We start from the raw sequence: 19,798 nt of genomic DNA, 5'->3' as shown, positions 1-19,798 counted from the left end.
ACTGTAAAAAATGTTTGTAGAAATAACAGTAAAACACTGTCAAATACATCAGAAATAGGGTGTAAAATTAAAAATTGTACATCACTGTATTAGACACTTTTAATTACCGTAAATCAAAGAATAGCACAAAACTTTTACTTTTTTCTGTCATAAACTGGAAGAAACACACAGTTTTGCTGTAAAAATATAACATTTTCATGAAAAATTTATGGAGAAATACCATGATGTGTGAATGAATGACACAATTACCCTAAAAATAACAGGAATATTCAGTCTAAATTACAGTTTTTGTTGATACTTACTTTTAAATTTAGAATAGAAAACCCACTCAGTGTAATTTTTACGGTGAAGTTCTGGCAACCACAGCTGCCGGTATTTTCCCGTAAATTAAACAGATTATTTTTTACAGTGCAGCATTGGAGAACAATGAAATTATTTCAATTTAGCCTTGCCACGCCCCCCTTTTGTAACCCTGGGCCCCCCTAGCCGTCACGCCCCCCAGTTTGCAAACCACTGCACTACATGACCAAAAATATGTCAAACGTGTATACAAAAATTGAAATGTAAAAACAACAACTTGCAGTTTGACAGTCAGGGTAGTGTGATGGGTTATTTTTCAGGTCAGTTTAGCTTCCATATAGCATACTTCCAACCTCCAGATTCCCCATTTAGGCATTCTTTGTCTTTATTAAACCTGTTCTAGGTATCACAAAAGTACGGAAGCCCTGAACCGCAAGTGAAGAATTTTTTTTTTGAGATGTTATCTTGTTATTTCGAGATCATATCTCGTTATTTCGAGATAATATCTCGTTATTTCGAGATAACACACCTATGTAAAAAAAATTTTTTTTTTTTTTTTACATAGGTGTGTTATCTCGAAATAATGAGATAATATCTGAAGAAAAAAAAAATTTTGGAAGATTTTTTTTTTTTTTAATTCTTTTTTTTTTTTTTTTACATATGTGTATTATCTCGAAATAATGAGATATTATCTTGAAATAACGAGATATGATCTCGAAATAACAAGATAACATCTCAAAAAAAAATTTCTTCACTTGCGGTTCAGGGCTTCCGTACAAAAGTGTGTTAAGTCAACTTTTATTTTGAAAATATTGACTACCTCGAAACCAGAAGTTCACATTTGCTCCTCCTAAGTTCTTTTACAGTTACATTTTCAATCATCAAAAATGATCAGATATCTAAATTAATGCTGTCTGACAAGTTTTATTTTACCAAACATGCGTTTCACAGTCACAGCTGTGAAACTCAGTGTGATCTCATCCAGTGTGATTCATATCCAGTCATAAAAGTGCAATCATAAAAGGCTGGGTGGAGACTTTTCCTTCATCAAACAAACAGTCCACTTAGAGAATTCATGATAAAAACAAAAGGCCAGGAAACATCAGGCACCTAGCGCTGAACAATTATGTACTTTTCACTCTAGCGTAACATACATGGAAGTAACGTAATGGATATAATTTGGCATTTCATTATTTGACCTAAACTTCTGGAAACATGGACATTTCAGGATTATCAAGATGTATGCACACAAACACTGCATCATTATTTTCCCATGACTGACTGGCTGTTGTGCAAATCAAATGTTGTTTACATATTTAAAAGAAGAACAGATCATCCAGCAGATAAAGAAGGAATCTACATGTTGCTTTGGCAGTAGGTCATTTAGTTTAAGTCAGAGACGTTCCCACTTTCAGTCGTCTTCTTATTGTAAAGGTGAATTCTTGGTGGGAATCATTATTCTAGACTCCATGCTTCTTATCAAAGGCACTGAGGACAGACACAAGAATATGGAGTTGAATATAATTTCTATCTAAAAAAGAAAATGATGCAAATACATAAAAAGTCTAACTTATAAGTTGTAACTTTACACCAGGAGTCTCAAACTCAAATTACCTGGAGGCAGTATCAAAATGACCAAAAAAAAGACACAAAATTACTAAAAAAAAAGACACAAAATGAAAATTAAAAAAAAAAAATTACTTAAAAAAATACACAAAATTATTAAAAAAGACACAAAATTACTAAAAAAAAAGACACAAAATGACCAAAAAAAAAAGACAAAAATTACAAAAAAAGACACAAAATGAACAAAAAAAGGACACAAAATGACCAGAAAAAGACACAAAATTACAAAAAAAAAAAGACACAAAATGACCAGAAAAAGACACAAAATTACTAAAAAAAAGACACAAAATGACCAGAAAAAGACACAAAATTAATTACAAAAAAGACACAAAATAACCAGAAAAAGACACAAAATTACAAAAAAAAGACACAAAATGACCAGAAAAAGACACAAAATTACAAAAAAAAGACACAAAATGACCAGAAAAAGACACAAAATTACTTACAAAAAAGACACAAAATGACAAAAAAACACAAAATGACAAAAAAATACACAGAATTACCAAATTACTTAAAAAACAAATAAAATTACCAAAAAAAGTAATTAAAGGGACCTTCCACACACAACACGGTAAAGTGCCATTCATATAAAACTCACATTAAACTTTCATATCAAGGTGGGGGCCACAAAGTATCGTAACTTAAGAGAAATAAATGACTTAGGCAATTTTTTGAACATGCCTTTGTGACTTAAGCAAGATATGGTAACACTTTATTTTGAAGGTGTCTACATAAGAGTCACACAAGCCTGTCAGAAACATGACATGACAAGTATCATGAGCATTAATGTTACTTCAAAGTGTCATTAATGTTCACGACACATCCCATGTCATGTTTATGACACGCTCATGTCACTCTTATGTAGACACCTTCAAAATGAAGTGTGACCATATCTTGCTTAAGTCACAAAGGAAGGTTAAAAAAATTGCCTAAGTCACATTTTATTTTGACTTAAGCATAATAAATCCGCTTAAGTCACACACTTGACATAGGCCATTTAAAAGCCATCTTAAAGGGGTAAAATCACATGATCTGATCAACTGAGGATGTAGACTCAGGCGATTATTTTAACAGTGTGTATGTGGTTGTTTTGCATTTGCCCTACCTGTATAATACACATTTGCATCCCATCCTTCTTTCAGCCAGGCAGAGTTCCTGGTTTCCTCCCGGGACTGGAGGCTCCCGTAAGCTTTAAACACAAGGAAACAAACAGTATATTACATTAGAAGTGAATACATTTACGGCACGACCATATAAAACATTTAGCTTTCATATTCTTAAGAAATTGATTTCAGGCGAAATTCAGTTTTGGCTGTAAAAATCGTTTTCCTCGTTTACCTCAAAACTAGAAATAATCTAAATGTTCGGGTTAAACCTCAGATACACAATTAAATGTTTCCGCTTTTTGTAAGCCACATAGGAGGCAAAATAGGTATAAACCAACTTACACTGAAAAAAAATATTTTTTGGCCCTGTAATTATTATTTCAGTCATCTATATAAATTCTACAAAGAAATACGCATTCAGTGCTTTTACTTTAAAATAGCAGTTTTTCATGTAATGCATTACTGAGAGCTTGTTCCGCCACCATTTCTTTTCATGAGTGGTAAAGTTTGCCTTCTCCCCCAACAATGTCTCCAAGGTGATGAACAAATGTGACATACTCACCCCACAAATGATGAACAACATACAGGTCACCGATCTGGGAGAAGAACCCGCCCACTGCTTCGCTGTTCTCCTGTCTGTACTTGATTGCCCTCGCCCTGTCGCAAGACATGTTGTTTTTTAGGAGGTAATAATCACCTGAACAGCCGTAAAGCTCAAGCAACTGATTTCATCTATATTTTAAACCTCTGAAGTCCAGGAGATTTTGGTTCAAATTTGTCAACTTCCTATGCATTAATTTCTGTCTCTGTTTAGCATCTATCAGTCTGTCCTTACATCACATGCATGGCAGATTTTTAATTGTATTTAAATTAACAAAGTATAAAGCTGCCAGGAACCGAAAATACAAACAAAAGACACAGGTGTCTATGTAAATGTACCTTTTTTTTTTTTTTTTTACCATTTGTACACACAAAACCTGCAGAAAAAATAATAAATAATAAAACTACAGAGTCTATCTGCATGTCAATTAAAAATAGTAATAGTTTTCATTATATAAAGAAAATTCACATTATAAAAATGGTCTAGAAACATAAATGTCACACTGTGAAAGCTCCTATGATTGAACTTTCAACTGGCTTTCTCAGCTTGTCTACATATCATACATCAATAAAGTTAGTACTGTAAATAAAACATGTGTATTTTCAATAAATAGATGGACTCCAGAGGGTTAAGTAAATCAAGATCGTTGAGACTTACCAGTGGTTTCCCCATTCAATCATAGTTCCTGGCTGAAACACATGTGAGAAGGTAAAATATTAACAGTTTTAAACATGGCTTAACTTGTTTATTTTACACAGACTAACCAAGTCTATGTGCAATATGAGCCCACATGAAGGAAGAACACACAGTTTTTTATTGCAGCTATGTTTTGAACCACTTTATCAGGTACGCCTCTCCGTTTAACCCTCGAGGCACCTTAGGGACCAAACGTGTACATTCAGCTAATTTTATGTTTTTGATTCTCAATATATCGGCCAGTTTAAAGGCTGACTGTATGAAACTTGGCCAGGGTTTGTTTTTTATTATAATTTAAAAAAATCCAAAATTCCTCTTTTGCAAGGTTTATATAATAGGAGATACATAACACAGCATAACACTCACACTTTGACCCTTAAGGCCCGTTTTGGTCCCATTGACTCCCATTATAAACACAAATTTTTGATACACTGTAATGTACTGTTTTCCTATGAATACCTAATACATATACGCCTCTCCCTTCAAAATAAAAGGGAAAATAGGTTTTAGGTCCAATGACCCCCCTCAAACCACCAGGCAGCAGAGCTAAATCACATAGCGTTTCAATGGTTCTCTTACCTTGCAAAACGCACGGCAATGAAAAGGTTAACACCATAAAAATGGTCTTGGTGTGTTGGGATTGATATAAAAGCAGTTATCAATTATTGACCTAGTCAAGGCTGTAATAACCTCACCCCAAATATTCTACTTTGCACCTTATTTTTGAAAATATTGCATATTTAGTGTTTTTGCCCTTGAGAAAATCAGGGGTTCTTATGACAAAAAGGGCATTAAACGTAAAAAATGAAAGAAAAAAAAAACACGAAACATTTTGTATCTCTGGTTAGGTCGGAAGCTGCTAAAAGGTTTGATGCGGTGAAAGTAAAAAAAAAATATATATATATATCACATTTTTATGACACCTGTATGAGAGGGACCGTTTAGGGACCTTAAGGTGTAAAGTGTTTGAAGAGGCCTCGAGGGTTAAAGACAGCTCACTTCTCAACACAAACTATGAATGAGTAAGAATAAATCACACAGGTAGTCTTAGGTCAATAGTACTAATAATACCACACACAATAGGCTTCCTCTTGGCACTGATGTGCACTGCAGTATTTTGTTTATCAAGAATTATGCAGTCAAATCGCTTCACGTCAGTAGCTGATCTAAGAGCTAAAATATGCCTGCTTGATAAATGGAGATAAGAGGAGGATTGCATTACTCCGTCAAGATCACAACCAGCCCAAAAACGATATTTTGTGGCCCCCACCTTGATATGAAAGTTTAATGTGAGTTTTATATGAATGGCACTTTACCGTGTTGTGTGTGAAAGGTCCCTTTAATTACTTTTTTTTAATAATGTTGTCTTTTTTTTATAATTGTGTCTTTTTTAATTATTTTGTGTCTTTTTTGGTAATTCTGTGTCTTTTTTAATTATTTTGTGTCTTTTTTGGTAATTCTGTGTCTTTTTTTAGTAATTTTGTGTCTTTTTTGGTCATTTTGTGTCTTTTTTAAGTAATTTTGTGTCTTTTTTTGGTCATTTTGATACTGCCTCCCAGGTAATTTGAGTTTGAGACCCCTGCCTTAGACCCTCGCTGGGATGAAAAACTACAGGGACTTCAGGAGGAGCAAGGGAAGAAGGAAATTAATGTAGTGTTTCTACACTCACAGCTCACTTCTCAACACAAACTATGAATGAGTAAGAATAAATCACACAGGTAGTCTTAGGTCAATAGTACTAATAATACCACACACAATAGGCTTCCTCTTGGCACTGATGTGCACTGCAGTATTTTGTTTATCAAGAATTATGCAGTCAAATCGCTTCACGTCAGTAGCTGATCTAAGAGCTAAAATATGCATGCTTGATAAATGGAGATAAGAGGAGGATTGCATTACTCCGTCAAGATCACAACCAGCCCAAAATGATTCAAGGTCATGTGTAAATAAACAATAATACTATACAACTAGAAAATTTCCTCTGGGGAAATTTTGAAAGGGCCACGGGGGCTACTGCCGGTGTGTGTACACTATGATGAGACTCTTCAGAGATTTCAAACTATGGCCTTTAACCTCAAAATGTGTGTGTGTGTGTGTGTGTGTAGCGAAAATCACATGAAGTTACCTGTGTGTGTGCGCGCACATGTGTTTTTGAAGCATCTGTATGCATGTGAGGAGTGTGAGCGCTTACTCGCATGTGTGTGTGTGTATCTGTAACTGTAATCACATCAATGATCAAAGGCAATCAGATCAAAGCAATCAACAGAATTAACTGACACCTGTTACAGTGACAGCAGCCAGAGGTGGACTGGAATTTCTGGCCTTGAACAGAAAGCATTTTTGGCAAAACCATAATACCTATCATTGATCCGACTTCACTTTGAGCGTCCTGAGTTCTTCCTGAACATCTACATATGTTTTTTTTTAGGAAAAATGAAAAAATAGCTTTGTTAGAGAGATCTAAAAAAACTTTAAAAATTTTGGGCAGTTTTTCGCGACTTTTTCGCGGGACGAAATTGCGTCCGCAAGAGGAATAAGAAGAAATCCACAGTATAACAGTAGCTGTAGGGACCAGCTTCGCCCCGATTGCCCCGAGGCCCTAACTAGACATAGAATAAATATGCATTTGCAGTTTTACAAAAGGAATTCAGCCTCTTTTAATGACAAAGATGGGTCCCACCTCTTCATGACAATGATAGCAATACTTCCTCAGCAACATATACAATGTGGCTCCCAGATTCACTTGATAGGGAGTTTACTGTCTGATATAAAATGCTACATGACACACTTGCATTTAAATGTTTTCCACCACATTAACCTACAAGATATTCTACTGATCAACATATCAACTAAGCCATGGTAAACAGTTAATTTAAACCCGTTTAACATGTTCATTAAACGGAACATTTACACCTTGATTGTTCCCCTTTTTTCCTGTAGGTCGATTTGGATAAAAGCGTGTCATAAACATGACATGGGATGTGTCATGAACATTAATGACACTTTGAAGTAACATTAATGCTCATGATACTTGTCATGTCATGTTTCTGACAGGCTTGTGTCACTCTTATGTAGACACCTTCAAAATAAAGTGTTACCATATCTTGCTTAAGTCACAAAGGCATGTTCAAAAAAATTGCCTACGTCATTTATTTCTCTAAAGTTACATAATTCACACACAGTGTTATTACTATGCCAATAGTCATCCTTTGTTACATCCTTTTTGAGTAAAAATGATCAATAAATGTCATATGTTACACTTTTGGTGAAGTTTTTTGTGTTTCCTGCAAAACTTGAAAAAATGAGTTAGGTGATTATCTTAACAGGGTGACGATATGTGTGTTTTTTCAAAAGTAAAATGGTGTTTTGTAACAATTTGGTGGCCTTTCATACCAGTAAACAATTAAAAAACTGTAGAATTAAACAGGGGTTTAATAATTGTGACCTGCTTTATTATTATACTGTTCCACCTGCTTCTTCAACATGCTATCTGTTACTGACACACACAACCACTACCGCTGCCAGAATCATCGTGTCTCCCCACACCCAACCTTACAGAACTTAACAATAAAGCCATCACACACATTGAAACCACAATAGCACAGAGCATCACACACACACTCCACCACCATGTAACCCTGCTGCCCTCTGGGTGCAGGTACAGAGCTCTGAGCTGCAGAAAGGTTCGCTTTGGAAAAAGCCTGCTGCTAGCTGCCATGGCTGCCATATACCCGTATACTGCCTATACCCATATTTGGTATCCACTTTTTCTTCACCTGTATGATCTGACAATTATTTTCTCTCTTTAACCTACTTTATCAACATGTTGAGCCCAAAAATCATGAAATCCAAGTATAATCCAAATTATACTATATACTACAATAGATGCATTAAATGTTTTCGAACTTGAAAATGTAACAAAAAAGTCCCATAAAAACATTTTTGTTAAACGTCACATGATCTGATCAGGGGCCTCAAACTCAAATTACCTGGGGGCCGCTGGAGGCAATATCAAAATGATCAAAAAAAGACACAAAATTACTAAAAAATAAGACACAAAATGACAGAAAAAAACTAAAGTACTTAAGAAAGACACAAAATGACCAAAAAAAGACACAAAATTACAAAAATGACTGAAAAAAAAACTAAATTACTTTAAAAAGACACAAAATGACAGAAAAAACTAAAGTACTTAAAAAAGACACAAAATGATGAAAAAAAGACACAAAATTACAAAAAAGACACAAAATGACCAAAAAATACACAGAATTACCAAAAAAGACACAAAATTACAAAAAAGACACAAAATGACCAAAAAAGACACAAAATTACAAAAAAGACCCAAAATGACCAAAAAATACACAGAATTACCATAAAAGACACAAAATGACCAAAAAAGACACAAAATGACTGAAAAAAAACTAAATTACTTTGAAAAGACACAAAATTACAAAAAAAGACACAAAATGACCAAAAAATACACAGAATTACCAAAAAAGATATATTATTAAAAAAGACGCAAAATTACCAAAAAAGAAACAAAATTACCAAAAAAAGTAATTAAAGGGACCTTCCACACACAACACGGTAAAGTGCCATTCATATAAAACTCACATTAAACTTTCATATCAAGGTGACACAAAAAATCGTCACGAGGGCCGCAATTGGCCCACGGGCCGTGAGTTTGAGACCCATGATCTAGAGGGTTAACTAAGAGGCCCTGTTGAGTTTTATCTGTGGTCCACATATGTTGTATTGTTGTGATGTTGTTGAGAATGTTGTTTGTCTGTTGGGCCTCACAGTGGACAGTGCTGTGGAATTAAATGTTCCCTTGGGGACAATAAAGTCTACTCGGAGGGATTATGTTAAACATATCTTTATCAATTTAATTATGTCTAGACTCTCAGGAAAGTAATCTGTAAACCCTTAGGGTTATATAATTTCGATTACGACTGCATGTTGTTCATAATATGTGGAAAGGCAATACATTTGGATTCCATTGTAATGAAAGTACATGTGGGAGATTCTCATGAAGCCAGTCTAAGTTCTGTCTGTGAAGATTATAAGGACATACTGTAATAAACTAAATATATTTCACTTTTATATGAACAATATAGCCATAATGAGGCACAATTCATTGTTTTGTGTTAAAATAATATTTTCTATATTTTTAAACATATTTTTGATTCACAAATTCATTACTGTAATGCATCCAGATAAAAATATCATGGTTTCCCCACACGTATATACAATAAATATTTAATAAACTTCATAAATATAAATATACATTTGTTTAAAAATGTATAATTTAACAGAATATAATCAAACATAATGGTTTTTGACAATCTATAAAGAACAAAATCTGAATGAAAATTGATGAAAAATGGTTAAATGTTACTGTAATGATAGAATTGTTTGCATTAAAAATGTGTATATTTTAATAAAATACATTTTGGTGATACCAGCTACCCTTGAGCATATTTAAGTGCTTGCCAAGGAAAAAAAAACAAAAACCTTTCGTTGTTTTTTTTTTTTTAAATTTAAGAATATGTTACGGTAATGAATTTACCTCACATTGTCCCTAAAAATGTCAGAAAATACCGTAACATTTTTTAAATAAATTAAAAATTCATATTAAACAGTGACTTTAGATTCTATATATTCTATATTTTTGGTAATTTTGTGTCCTTTTTTTGTGGTCATTTTGTTTCTTTTTTTTTTAAGTAATTTAGTTTTTTTCTGTCATTTTGTGTCATTTTTGGGTCCTTTTGTGTCTTTTTTAAAATAATTTTGTGTCTTTTTTTGGTCATTTTGTGTCTTTTTGGTCATTTGTGTCTTTTTTGGTCATTTTGTGTCTTTTTTTGGTCATTTTGTGTCTTTTTATTTTCTAAAAATGTCAGAAAATACCTTAAAATTCTTTTAAAAGATTATAAATTCATATTAAACAGTGACTTTAGATTGTATGTTATAAAGGCTCAAAGAAAATATGTATTCAATGCTCTTGGGTTATTGCTATGAGCTGTACCATGTTCATGAGAATCAACCATAGTTTCTTAGAACTCAAATAAAAACTAAGGAGTAATATTTTAAATATGCAGGTCAGGCCATTTTAAAATGTGTAACATATGTGGATACCTTGAGGTGATAGGTGCGTAACTCATAGACGCTGGGTCCTGGTCTGGGCATGGGTTCATTCCAGAAACTGAACTCCAGGAGCAGCTGATTTCTCCTTGAAACCAACATTTTTGCCCTCTCTTTCCGAAACTCTATATACTCCTGAAGAGAAATAAAGATGTCGTCAGTGAAAAACAAGTATAAACAAATATTTTAAGTAGGGATGCACGATATTGGATTTTTTTGCCGATATGCTGATTTTTTGCTACTCATTTAGCTGATAACCGATACTGATATTTTTTCCCACACAATTAATTGCAGAGATCTTCATCGCTCTTATGTAGTGGAATTAGCATAAAGTATTGTGGAGCATACTCTTATCACATTTGTTATGTAATGTTAATTCCTTGTGCAAAATAAGAAAAATATTTGATGCTTTTTATAACTGATTTCAAATAAAATACAAAAAGATAGATCCTACTTAAAACTTGGATGATGCTCTCCCTGAGATAATCAATAACAATACCCACAATCAGGGCAAATTTGGCCAATTACACAATTGACATAATAAGTAAACATGTAAAAAAAGATAAACAATAGCTACTCAATAAAATTGAGGCAACAGATTGCACGCAATATTATTAATTAAATCTAACTACGTTACAAGTTGAGTTAATAACAACTTAACAGGAAGTGCCTGTCAATTAAAAACGGACTAATTCTATTGTGTTGGATTCATTCAAAATTCTCTTGATTTAGAATTACATACACATAAAGATTATATTTAATGTGGTCAAAATAAGTAGATTCTATCTCAAACATTTTTATATTAAAGTTACTTAAACAACTGCCTCAAAATCAAAGACGCATTTATGATTAATACATTTTATCAAATATATTAAGTAAAATGAAATGACTACAGACTCATTTATTAGGTGCATCAGAGAGGTGATGTGCAAACAATAAAAAATTCCGAACATATGACAGATATAGGTGCTGAGGTTTTGCATTTAATTAAGTAAGCAGCACCGCATTATTTAATTGGTTTATTATAGTTCATTTTTAAGCAAATATCGCCCAATACCGATAACGTGCCGATAATATCGTGCATCCCTAATTTTAAGTGTTTTTCTGTTGCTTAAATGTGACCTAAAATTCTGCAAAATTGAGATCAAAGTCAGTTGAGTGAACCTTGTTAGTGTTGAGCTTGTCGAGGCATTCAGTCAGGGCTGGGTATCCTCCTCTGTACCTCCAGAGATGCACTGCAACAGAAACACCAGCAGAGGTCACTGGAGCACCGTGTGAGGGCTGAAGCCACCCACACACACACACACAGAGAAACAATAGCTCCATCAATATGTGATCACTTTAACATGCCACTGAATGCTCTTTATGGATATTAACTCTATGGAGTCTTGGGCTATTTTGTCCATTTTTGAATCCTTTTCATGTCTTTTTGTGTCTTTATGTTTGTGTGTTTGGGTTTTTTTGGTCATTATGTCTTCTTATTGTGTCTTTTTTGGTCTTTTTGTGTCTCTTTTTTTGGTGATTTTGTGTCTTTTTAGTCATTTTGTTTCTTTTTTTGGTCATTTTGTGTCTTTTTAGTCATTTTGTGTCTTTTTTTGTCATTTTGTGTCTTTTTTTGGTCATTTTGTGTCTTTTTTGGTCTTTTTTTGTCATTTTGTGTCTTTTTTTTGTCATTTTTAGTCATTTTTTGGTCATTTTGTGTCATTTTTAGCCATTATTAGTCATTTTTTGGTCATTTTGTGTCTTTTTTTGTCATTTTGTGTCTTTTTGTATGTTTTTTTAGTCATTTTGAATCCTTTTCATGTCTTTTCATGTCTTTGTGTTTGGGGTTTTTTTGGTCATTCTGTCTTCTCATTTTGTCTTCTTTGGTCATTTTGTGTCTTTTTTTGGTCAGTTTTTTGTCTTTTTTAACCCTTTAGTCCAACATAAAATTTGATTTTGAATCCTTTTTTTTACTTTCAAAACACTATCATGCTCAATAAAGAATTTTAAATGTTGCAAATGTGAACAAAGGTTGCTAATCTAACATATAAGAGGGTTACATCCAGTTCTATCATTTTATACTAAATCTATTTGAGCTTGTCTCCAGTTTTACTGGTATATCATCATCAAACTGAAACTGGCCTCATGGAGTTTACAGCCAGAACTTTAGAGGTAAATTTACAGTAGGGCTCCACGCTGCTTTGTTTTCTAGTCTGGATGTGGTAAAGAAGTCTGGATTTGGAGCTTTTGGAGACTCCAGAGGGTTAAACACTGCAAATGATCATATGTGGAGGGAGAAGTGTTGGCAGTGAGTCATCTGGTAGTGTCTGTGCATTTGTCTGTGATGCTCTGCCAAAAGATTTACAGCCAAAGTGCTGCCACTGTGTTAAGTGATTGTTTATGAGGCCTTGAGACAGTCCTCGGCACAAACTGTGATCAAATCAACAAGAGGTGACAGTTTTCATCATCTTTTAATTATGTTTTCTTTGCTTACCAGCCTGGTCCTGTTCTCCGTACCACGTATTCCAGCTCCCCACCACCTCACATGGGTAGTCCTGGTCCTGATGGAGCCTGTTTTGCACCTCGGCCCTAAGGGAAGCATAAAAGAAAATACACAATCCTTCACACTTCACCACAACGGCCATCTAGAGGGCACTGGGAGAGCATAAAGTCCACAATTATCCAACTTGCTGTTATAGCAAAGAAATTACATCAATTTTACGCTAAATTACTCTTACGATCCTGCAGGAACACGATGGAACAAAGTCCATTTTGTGAATGTGGGCAACTGAAAAGTTGTATCATGAACAAAATCTAATTAGCTGCTTCCTGACTCAAAAGCATTACTTATATAAATTGTTTCCTAAATGTTATGATGTGACGTTCTATAAAAGGAAAGTTTTCTTTTAATGCATTGTTGACGTAAAGCCCATAAGACAAGCAATGGAGTGAAAACAGAACGTCTTTGGTGGAGAATGTTAAAAAGCAGTGAACACACTCACTCTAGACTGTTGTATGCTTCCAGGCAATTACCAAAAGACACACAATTATTAGAAAAAGACACAAAATTACCCAAAAAAGACACATTACTAAAAAAGACACAAAATTATTTAAAAAAAAACACAGAATTACCTAAAAGACACAAAATTACTAAAAAAAGACACAAAATTACCAAAAAAGACACATAATTACCAAAAAACACACAAAATTACCAAAAAAACACACAAAATTACCAAAAAAAGACACAACATTACTAAAGATCCAAAATTATAAAAAAAACACAAAATTACCAAAAAAGACACAGAATTACCAAAAAGACACAAAATTACTAAAAAAGACACAAAATTATTTAAAAAGACACATAATTACAAAAAAAAGGACACAAAATTACTAAAAAAAGACACAAAATTACCAAAAAAGACACATAATTACCAAAAAACACACAAAATTACCAAAAAAACACACAAAATTACCAAAAAAAGACACATTACTAAAGATCCAAAATTATAAAAAAAACACAAAATTACCAAAAAAGACACAGAATTACCAAAAAGACACAAAATTACTAAAAAAGACACAAAATTATTTAAAAAGACACATAATTACAAAAAAAAGGACACAAAATTACCAAAAAAAAAAGACACAAAATTATTTAAAAAAGACACAAACTTACCAAAAAAAAAAGACACATAATTACCAAAAAAGACAAAATTATTTAAAAAGTTTTCTTTTAATGCAAACCCCATAAAATTTAAACCCCATAAGACAAGCAATGGACTGAAAACAGAACTTCTTTGGTGGAGAATGTTAAAAAGCAGTGAACACACTCACTCTAGACTGTTGTATGCTTCCAGGCACTCTGGTTTGACGTTGTGAACTGAAAAAAAAAAAGGGAGACTTATCAGAAATGGGTGTTTTTTAAAAAAAAAAAAAAATACAAGCAACCATCAAATTCTTCAACAAAGTAATTTCACAGTCCAATTCAGCAAAGACTTCTATATACAAAAACTGATTCGCTTTCAATAGGTTATAGGCTACGGCTGATAGAGTGTTCAAATTGAAATCCCTACATGGTGTGATGTACGCCACACAAAAAAAAAGATCAAAGCCCGGAGAGAATGATAGATTTCTCCACAAGAGACAGACACAGTTATCACTCAAAAGCCTCAAAAGAAAACCACACAAATAGTTTTAATGTCGCCTGCAAAACTTTACAGACTTGATTCTTCACACTATTATCCAGTAACATGTTGCTGCTTGTACTGTATGTTGCACTTGTTTGATGAAAAATTTTCAAGCTTTCAAAGTATCTTACACCTGTTTTAGATGAGTACTTACGCACTAAAAGGGGGAGATTTCACTTAACCACACCAACAGAGATGGTGTTACACTTTTAGGAGGAACGGTCTTCGTTTCAGATAGGCTACTCATTATTTTTAACATTGAACATGTGATTATCTATAGCAGGGGTCTCAAACTCGAATTACCTGGGGGCCACTGGAGGCAGTATCAAAATGAGCAAAAAACGATTCCAAAAAAAAGACACAAAATTACAGAAAAAAATGAAATTATTTAACAAAGACACAAAATGTCTCAAAAAATACACAGAATTACCAAAAAAGACACAAAATTATTAAAAAAAGACACAAAATGACAACTAAATTACTTAAAAAATAAACAAAATGACCAAAAATACACACAGAATTATCAAAAAAAGACACACAATTATTTTTTAAAAAAAAGACACAAAATGATCCAAAAAAGACACATAATTACCAAAAAAAGACACAAAATTTCTAAAGACACACAATTATTTAAAAAAGACACATAATTACCAAAAGACACAAAATTACTAAAAGACACAAAATTACTAAAAAAAAAAGACACAAAATTACTTAAAAAAGAAACAAAATGACCAAAAAAATACACAAAATGATTTAAGAAAGACACAGTATTACCAAAAAAAGACATAAAAATTATTTAAAAAAGACACAAAATTATTTAAAAAAAGACAATAATTTAAAAAAAAGACACAAATTTACCAAAGAAAGTAATTAAAAGGGAAAGTGCCATTCATATAAAACTCACATTAAACTTTCATATCAAGCTGGGGGCCAAAAATATCGTCACGAGGGCCGCAACTTGCCCGCGGGCCGCCAGTTTGAGACCCCTGATCTATAGTCTATAGATGGATATAGTCAGATTGCAAGAGAAAGACAGTAGGAATTCAAGCATCTACAAGCACTTTATCTAAAATCCAAGCACTTTTAAACCTTGAAAATACAACATTTAATCCAAGCCTTTCGAACCCTGTGTGCTTGTCTGCTATGTTACTTTTCTCTGAGGTCACTGAGGCCGGTATGGATTGAATTTAATTATTTAGTCGTTTTCTGCGCAGACAAATTGATGATAGACTGTTGAGGCTCAGAACAGAATCCATTTCATTACAATGTGATGCAACTGTATCACATTCACTTGGCCCTCCACAACCCCACACTTAAAGAAGACAAAGCGCCACTTGAGAGTAAGTAAAAGATCTCATGCCTACATTGTATTTTGTACAGGTTGCTGGTCTCTTTCTTTGACAGCAGGTTGGAGTGGGCATCTTTCCTGGCATCCACTTTGTGCACAAATAAGGAACGGAACCAGCTTTTGTCACTGTTCTCTGAAAACCTCCTACACAAAAAACAAGATGAAAGAAAGTTTCACAAAGGCTCAAAGCAACAACATAAAACAGAGAAGTTGTCCATATTTTAAAAAAATGGAAAAAAATAAAAAAAACTTAAAAGGAGCATGATAGATATGCGTGACATATGGGCTAAAAGATAGTCATGCTAATATTCTTTGATATGAAAAAACATGCATACTGTATTAGTGAGTGGGCTGAATACCAAAGCTTGTGTCTTCTGCATAAAAGTTTTTTTCACCCACTCCGGAGTGGATAAAATGGGAATATTATTCACTTTAAGAATTATTGTCACAATCCAAGAGGCACCGTTTGAACATAAATAATTGTCTCTTAAAGTCAGAGAACTAAATCCTGAATCTGTTGTGCCTTCAGGCTATATTTCAAGGAAAAATACCAAAGAAAATGAACTGGAAAGGACTACAATAGTGCCATTAAAGCAACCAGGGCAGAACCCAACCAGCAATACTACTACATTAGATTAAACTGATTTTTTAAAAATAACTTTATTTATGGGTGATTCTTCAATTAAGGGAGTTTTTCTGTCCCCAGGGTAGATTTTCAAGAAAAAAATGTTTTTTAGGAAAAACAATTATTGTATTTGTTAAGGTTAGGTTGTAGTAGCTATGAAAAAAATAACTGTGTCTCAATGATGACATTTTAATACTTTTTCAGTGTGTTGAAAATTGAAATGGGCAAGAATTCCATAGTTTTAGGCTTGTCCCCAACCCAGACTTTTTGACATCCCCTCTTCAATAAAGCAATAAAAAGTGCTAAATTCATTAAAACTTTACTTTGCATTTCCTCATAACAACTTAAAAAGACATTTTTTAAATTCATATAATTTATATTTATTCAATTTACAATTTATTTATAGTTAAATATCACTGTCCCTCATACATCTGTCATTACCATCACACTCAACATTTTAGAGAGCAATAAAGTTTTTACAAAAAGTTACTTACATTGTTGCATGCAAATTAGATGCTCCAGAGGACCAATCAGGCATGAGGCAGTAGCCTGATTTTTTCATGCCCACATATGTAAGTAATTTGATGTTTTATACATCCTGATCTGAGAGTATGTTTATTAGGCATCATTACCAAACAAGTTACTATTTGAGTATTTTAATTAATCAATAGGAAATTTCACTTTATTTACGTATATTTAGCGTAAATTGCATGCTAGCTAACCAGTTAGCTTAGCTTAGCGGCAAGTGAAATTTTTTTATTTAATAAATTTAATAAAAAGTTATAATAATAAAAAAATAAAAAAAAAAGTATATGTAGATGCATACTCACAAATATAGAAACACTTATACCAGGGATTGGGCAACTTAAATGCTGCAGGGGGCCACAATTTTTCATTTACACTACCACAGGGCCACATATAGGACCATGCACTTAACCAGATATGATGAAACTGCAATTTTTAATATGTTTACAGTGCAGCAACTTAACATATTTCATGCTCAAATGCATGTATAACAGTATAAATAGGAATACAAAAGGTTTGAAGCAAATAAAAAATAACTACTTACTGTGATTTCTTTTTTTATCAGTACAACATTATTGCAAGAAGTAATTCTGTGCATTTTTACACTGCACTTTTAAGATTTCATGCTCAAATGCATGTAGTTGTACTGAGGGCCACTTCAAGTGAGGGTGCGGGCCGTATGCGGCCCCCGGGCCTCCAGTTTCCCACCCCTGACTTATACCATGAAAGAGGGACAAACAAAAATTGCATATTGCTATATATATGCACGCTCAAAAATATATATATGCATATATAGAGCTATATATAGTGCTAAAAACAGCTCCCACATCAAATCCAAGGACATTTTAAATGACTTCCATAGCTTTTAATAACCACTTCAAAGCTGCATCAATGTCAACATTAACTTCAATTTCAGGATTTGTTGAACAACCCGAAGAGAAAAATTGGATGCATTCCTTATGGATTAAGAGGCGATACTGTGCATGTTTCAAAAAACACTTTCTAAGGCTTTCACACCAAAAAATATATTTATTTAAAACCCACAAACTTTCAAGGTCAGTGGGACTTCTTTTTTAAATAACCTTAGGGTCCAACAGCTTAAATGGGAACTATAATTAGAATTTCCCATGGCTCTCTCTTAATAAAAAGTAATGTTGAAGCCAGAAATGTGTTTTTTTTAATACAGGCAGCCACAGAGGAAATGCAAAGCCTACAGTGTGGAGGCACTGATAAGCTGTTTACAACAAGTGGTGGTTACATTTAGTGGCTTTACAGGACAAAGTTCAGAGGTCCAGCAAATGATTAAAGCTGCTTTGGAAAACTGCCCGGTTTGTTTTTGTTAATAATGACCCTGATGTCTTGCATAAAAGGTATTTGGCATAATGTAATACACGCATACAGTCACCCTGCTTAATCATTTTACATTAGCTAATATCATTTGTTACACTTCAGAGGAGACAAATATAGGCCTAACATAATGGGGGTTATTAAGATGCTGGCTGGAAAAAACGGTTAAAAATAACGGTAAAAAACGATAAAAAACGGTAAAAAGTTTGCTTTAAAATAATGTTAAGTAACGTACAGGTGGCAGAAATGTCTGTTTAATTATGTTTAAGTTCAGGAAATAGCAGATTAATGCAAAATTTTGACAGTTAGAGCCCAAAATGTACAGTTAGAAAGCTGTCTAGCTAATCATAAATTACATTATACAGGCCTTTTAACCCTCACATAATATTTACTATACTCATGTTTGGTATTTGGTATTTTCTCAGCACAACTTCAACATGATCTGACTATTATTTTTTCACTTTAACCCACTTTATTAACATATTGAGGCCAAAAAAATACACAAAAATCATGAAATCTGAAGTAAAATTTGACTATTTATGACAATAAAAACCACAAATATGCTCAATGGACTGTTTAAGACCTGAAAAATGTAAAACATAGATTACAAATATGAACATTGAAAGGTCAAATTCAAATATAATAAAACTATACATAAAAAAATGACCATAAAAACATATTTACAGGAACAGTGTTAGATGATTAGACCCCTTTTTTTTTTTTTTTTTTTTTTTTTACAGAATGCCACGCCTGCCTCGTCCCATCCTACTTTTACACTTGAATAAATATTTTTGTACTATCAAAATAAAACGATCATATCATATTTAACACTGGAGAAAGTTTCAAGTCTGTAATTTGGAGTGAAGTTGACAGCAGCGCTCCAAGTGACCTCGTTTTTTTGTTACGGCGCTTTAAAAAAAAACAACCCACGTTATCACAGACCCCAGAGGATTAATAAACGCTTATCTAACTATAGCCTACATTAAAAGGTGATTTACCGTTACCTGTTTGCTTGGTGCAGGTGAACAGAATACCTGTAAAACTCTCGTCCTTTGGACCACACAGAGCTACTCGTCGCCATGTTGCTGTGTAAAGTAAAAACTTGATTTGGACACGTAAAACCCACGGCTCTGGTTAATGTTTACCCCGCTGCTGGTTGGTGATGCTTTTTTTTGCCCCGCCGCAGATTTAAAAACACGCGTGACTCTTTGACGCAGTAGGCTACGCAGGGATCGATCAGCACAATCGATCAGACCTGATTAGTTGAGTGCGTCTTTCATTGGTAATCAGAAACTTTTAAACATTGCAGCTGAAGGA

General features: G+C 33.4%; 1 protein-coding gene across 1 annotated transcript; it reads right to left on the bottom strand.

Annotated features, from left to right (window-relative positions):
• Positions 1–1,208: 1,208 nt before the first annotated feature.
• Positions 1,209–19,641, bottom strand: nipsnap1 (nipsnap homolog 1 (C. elegans)). Its single transcript, XM_059337888.1, has 10 exons — positions 19,486–19,641; positions 16,001–16,128; positions 14,284–14,329; positions 12,947–13,041; positions 11,635–11,705; positions 10,465–10,605; positions 4,291–4,322; positions 3,595–3,689; positions 3,032–3,115; positions 1,209–1,788 (listed from the first exon to the last, which is right to left on the bottom strand). Exons 1-10 carry the CDS (start codon positions 19,560–19,562, stop codon positions 1,724–1,726), a joined length of 834 nt encoding a protein of 277 aa, XP_059193871.1. The 5' UTR covers positions 19,563–19,641; the 3' UTR covers positions 1,209–1,723.
• Between the last annotated feature and the right edge of the window lie 157 nt (positions 19,642–19,798).

The sequence above is a fragment of the Centropristis striata genome, chromosome 7 (assembly GCF_030273125.1).
Source record: "Centropristis striata isolate RG_2023a ecotype Rhode Island chromosome 7, C.striata_1.0, whole genome shotgun sequence".
In the NCBI taxonomy this organism is placed as follows: domain Eukaryota; kingdom Metazoa; phylum Chordata; class Actinopteri; order Perciformes; family Serranidae; genus Centropristis; species Centropristis striata.
Note: the sequence above shows the minus strand (reverse complement) of the source record. Positions and strands in the feature narration are given on the sequence as shown.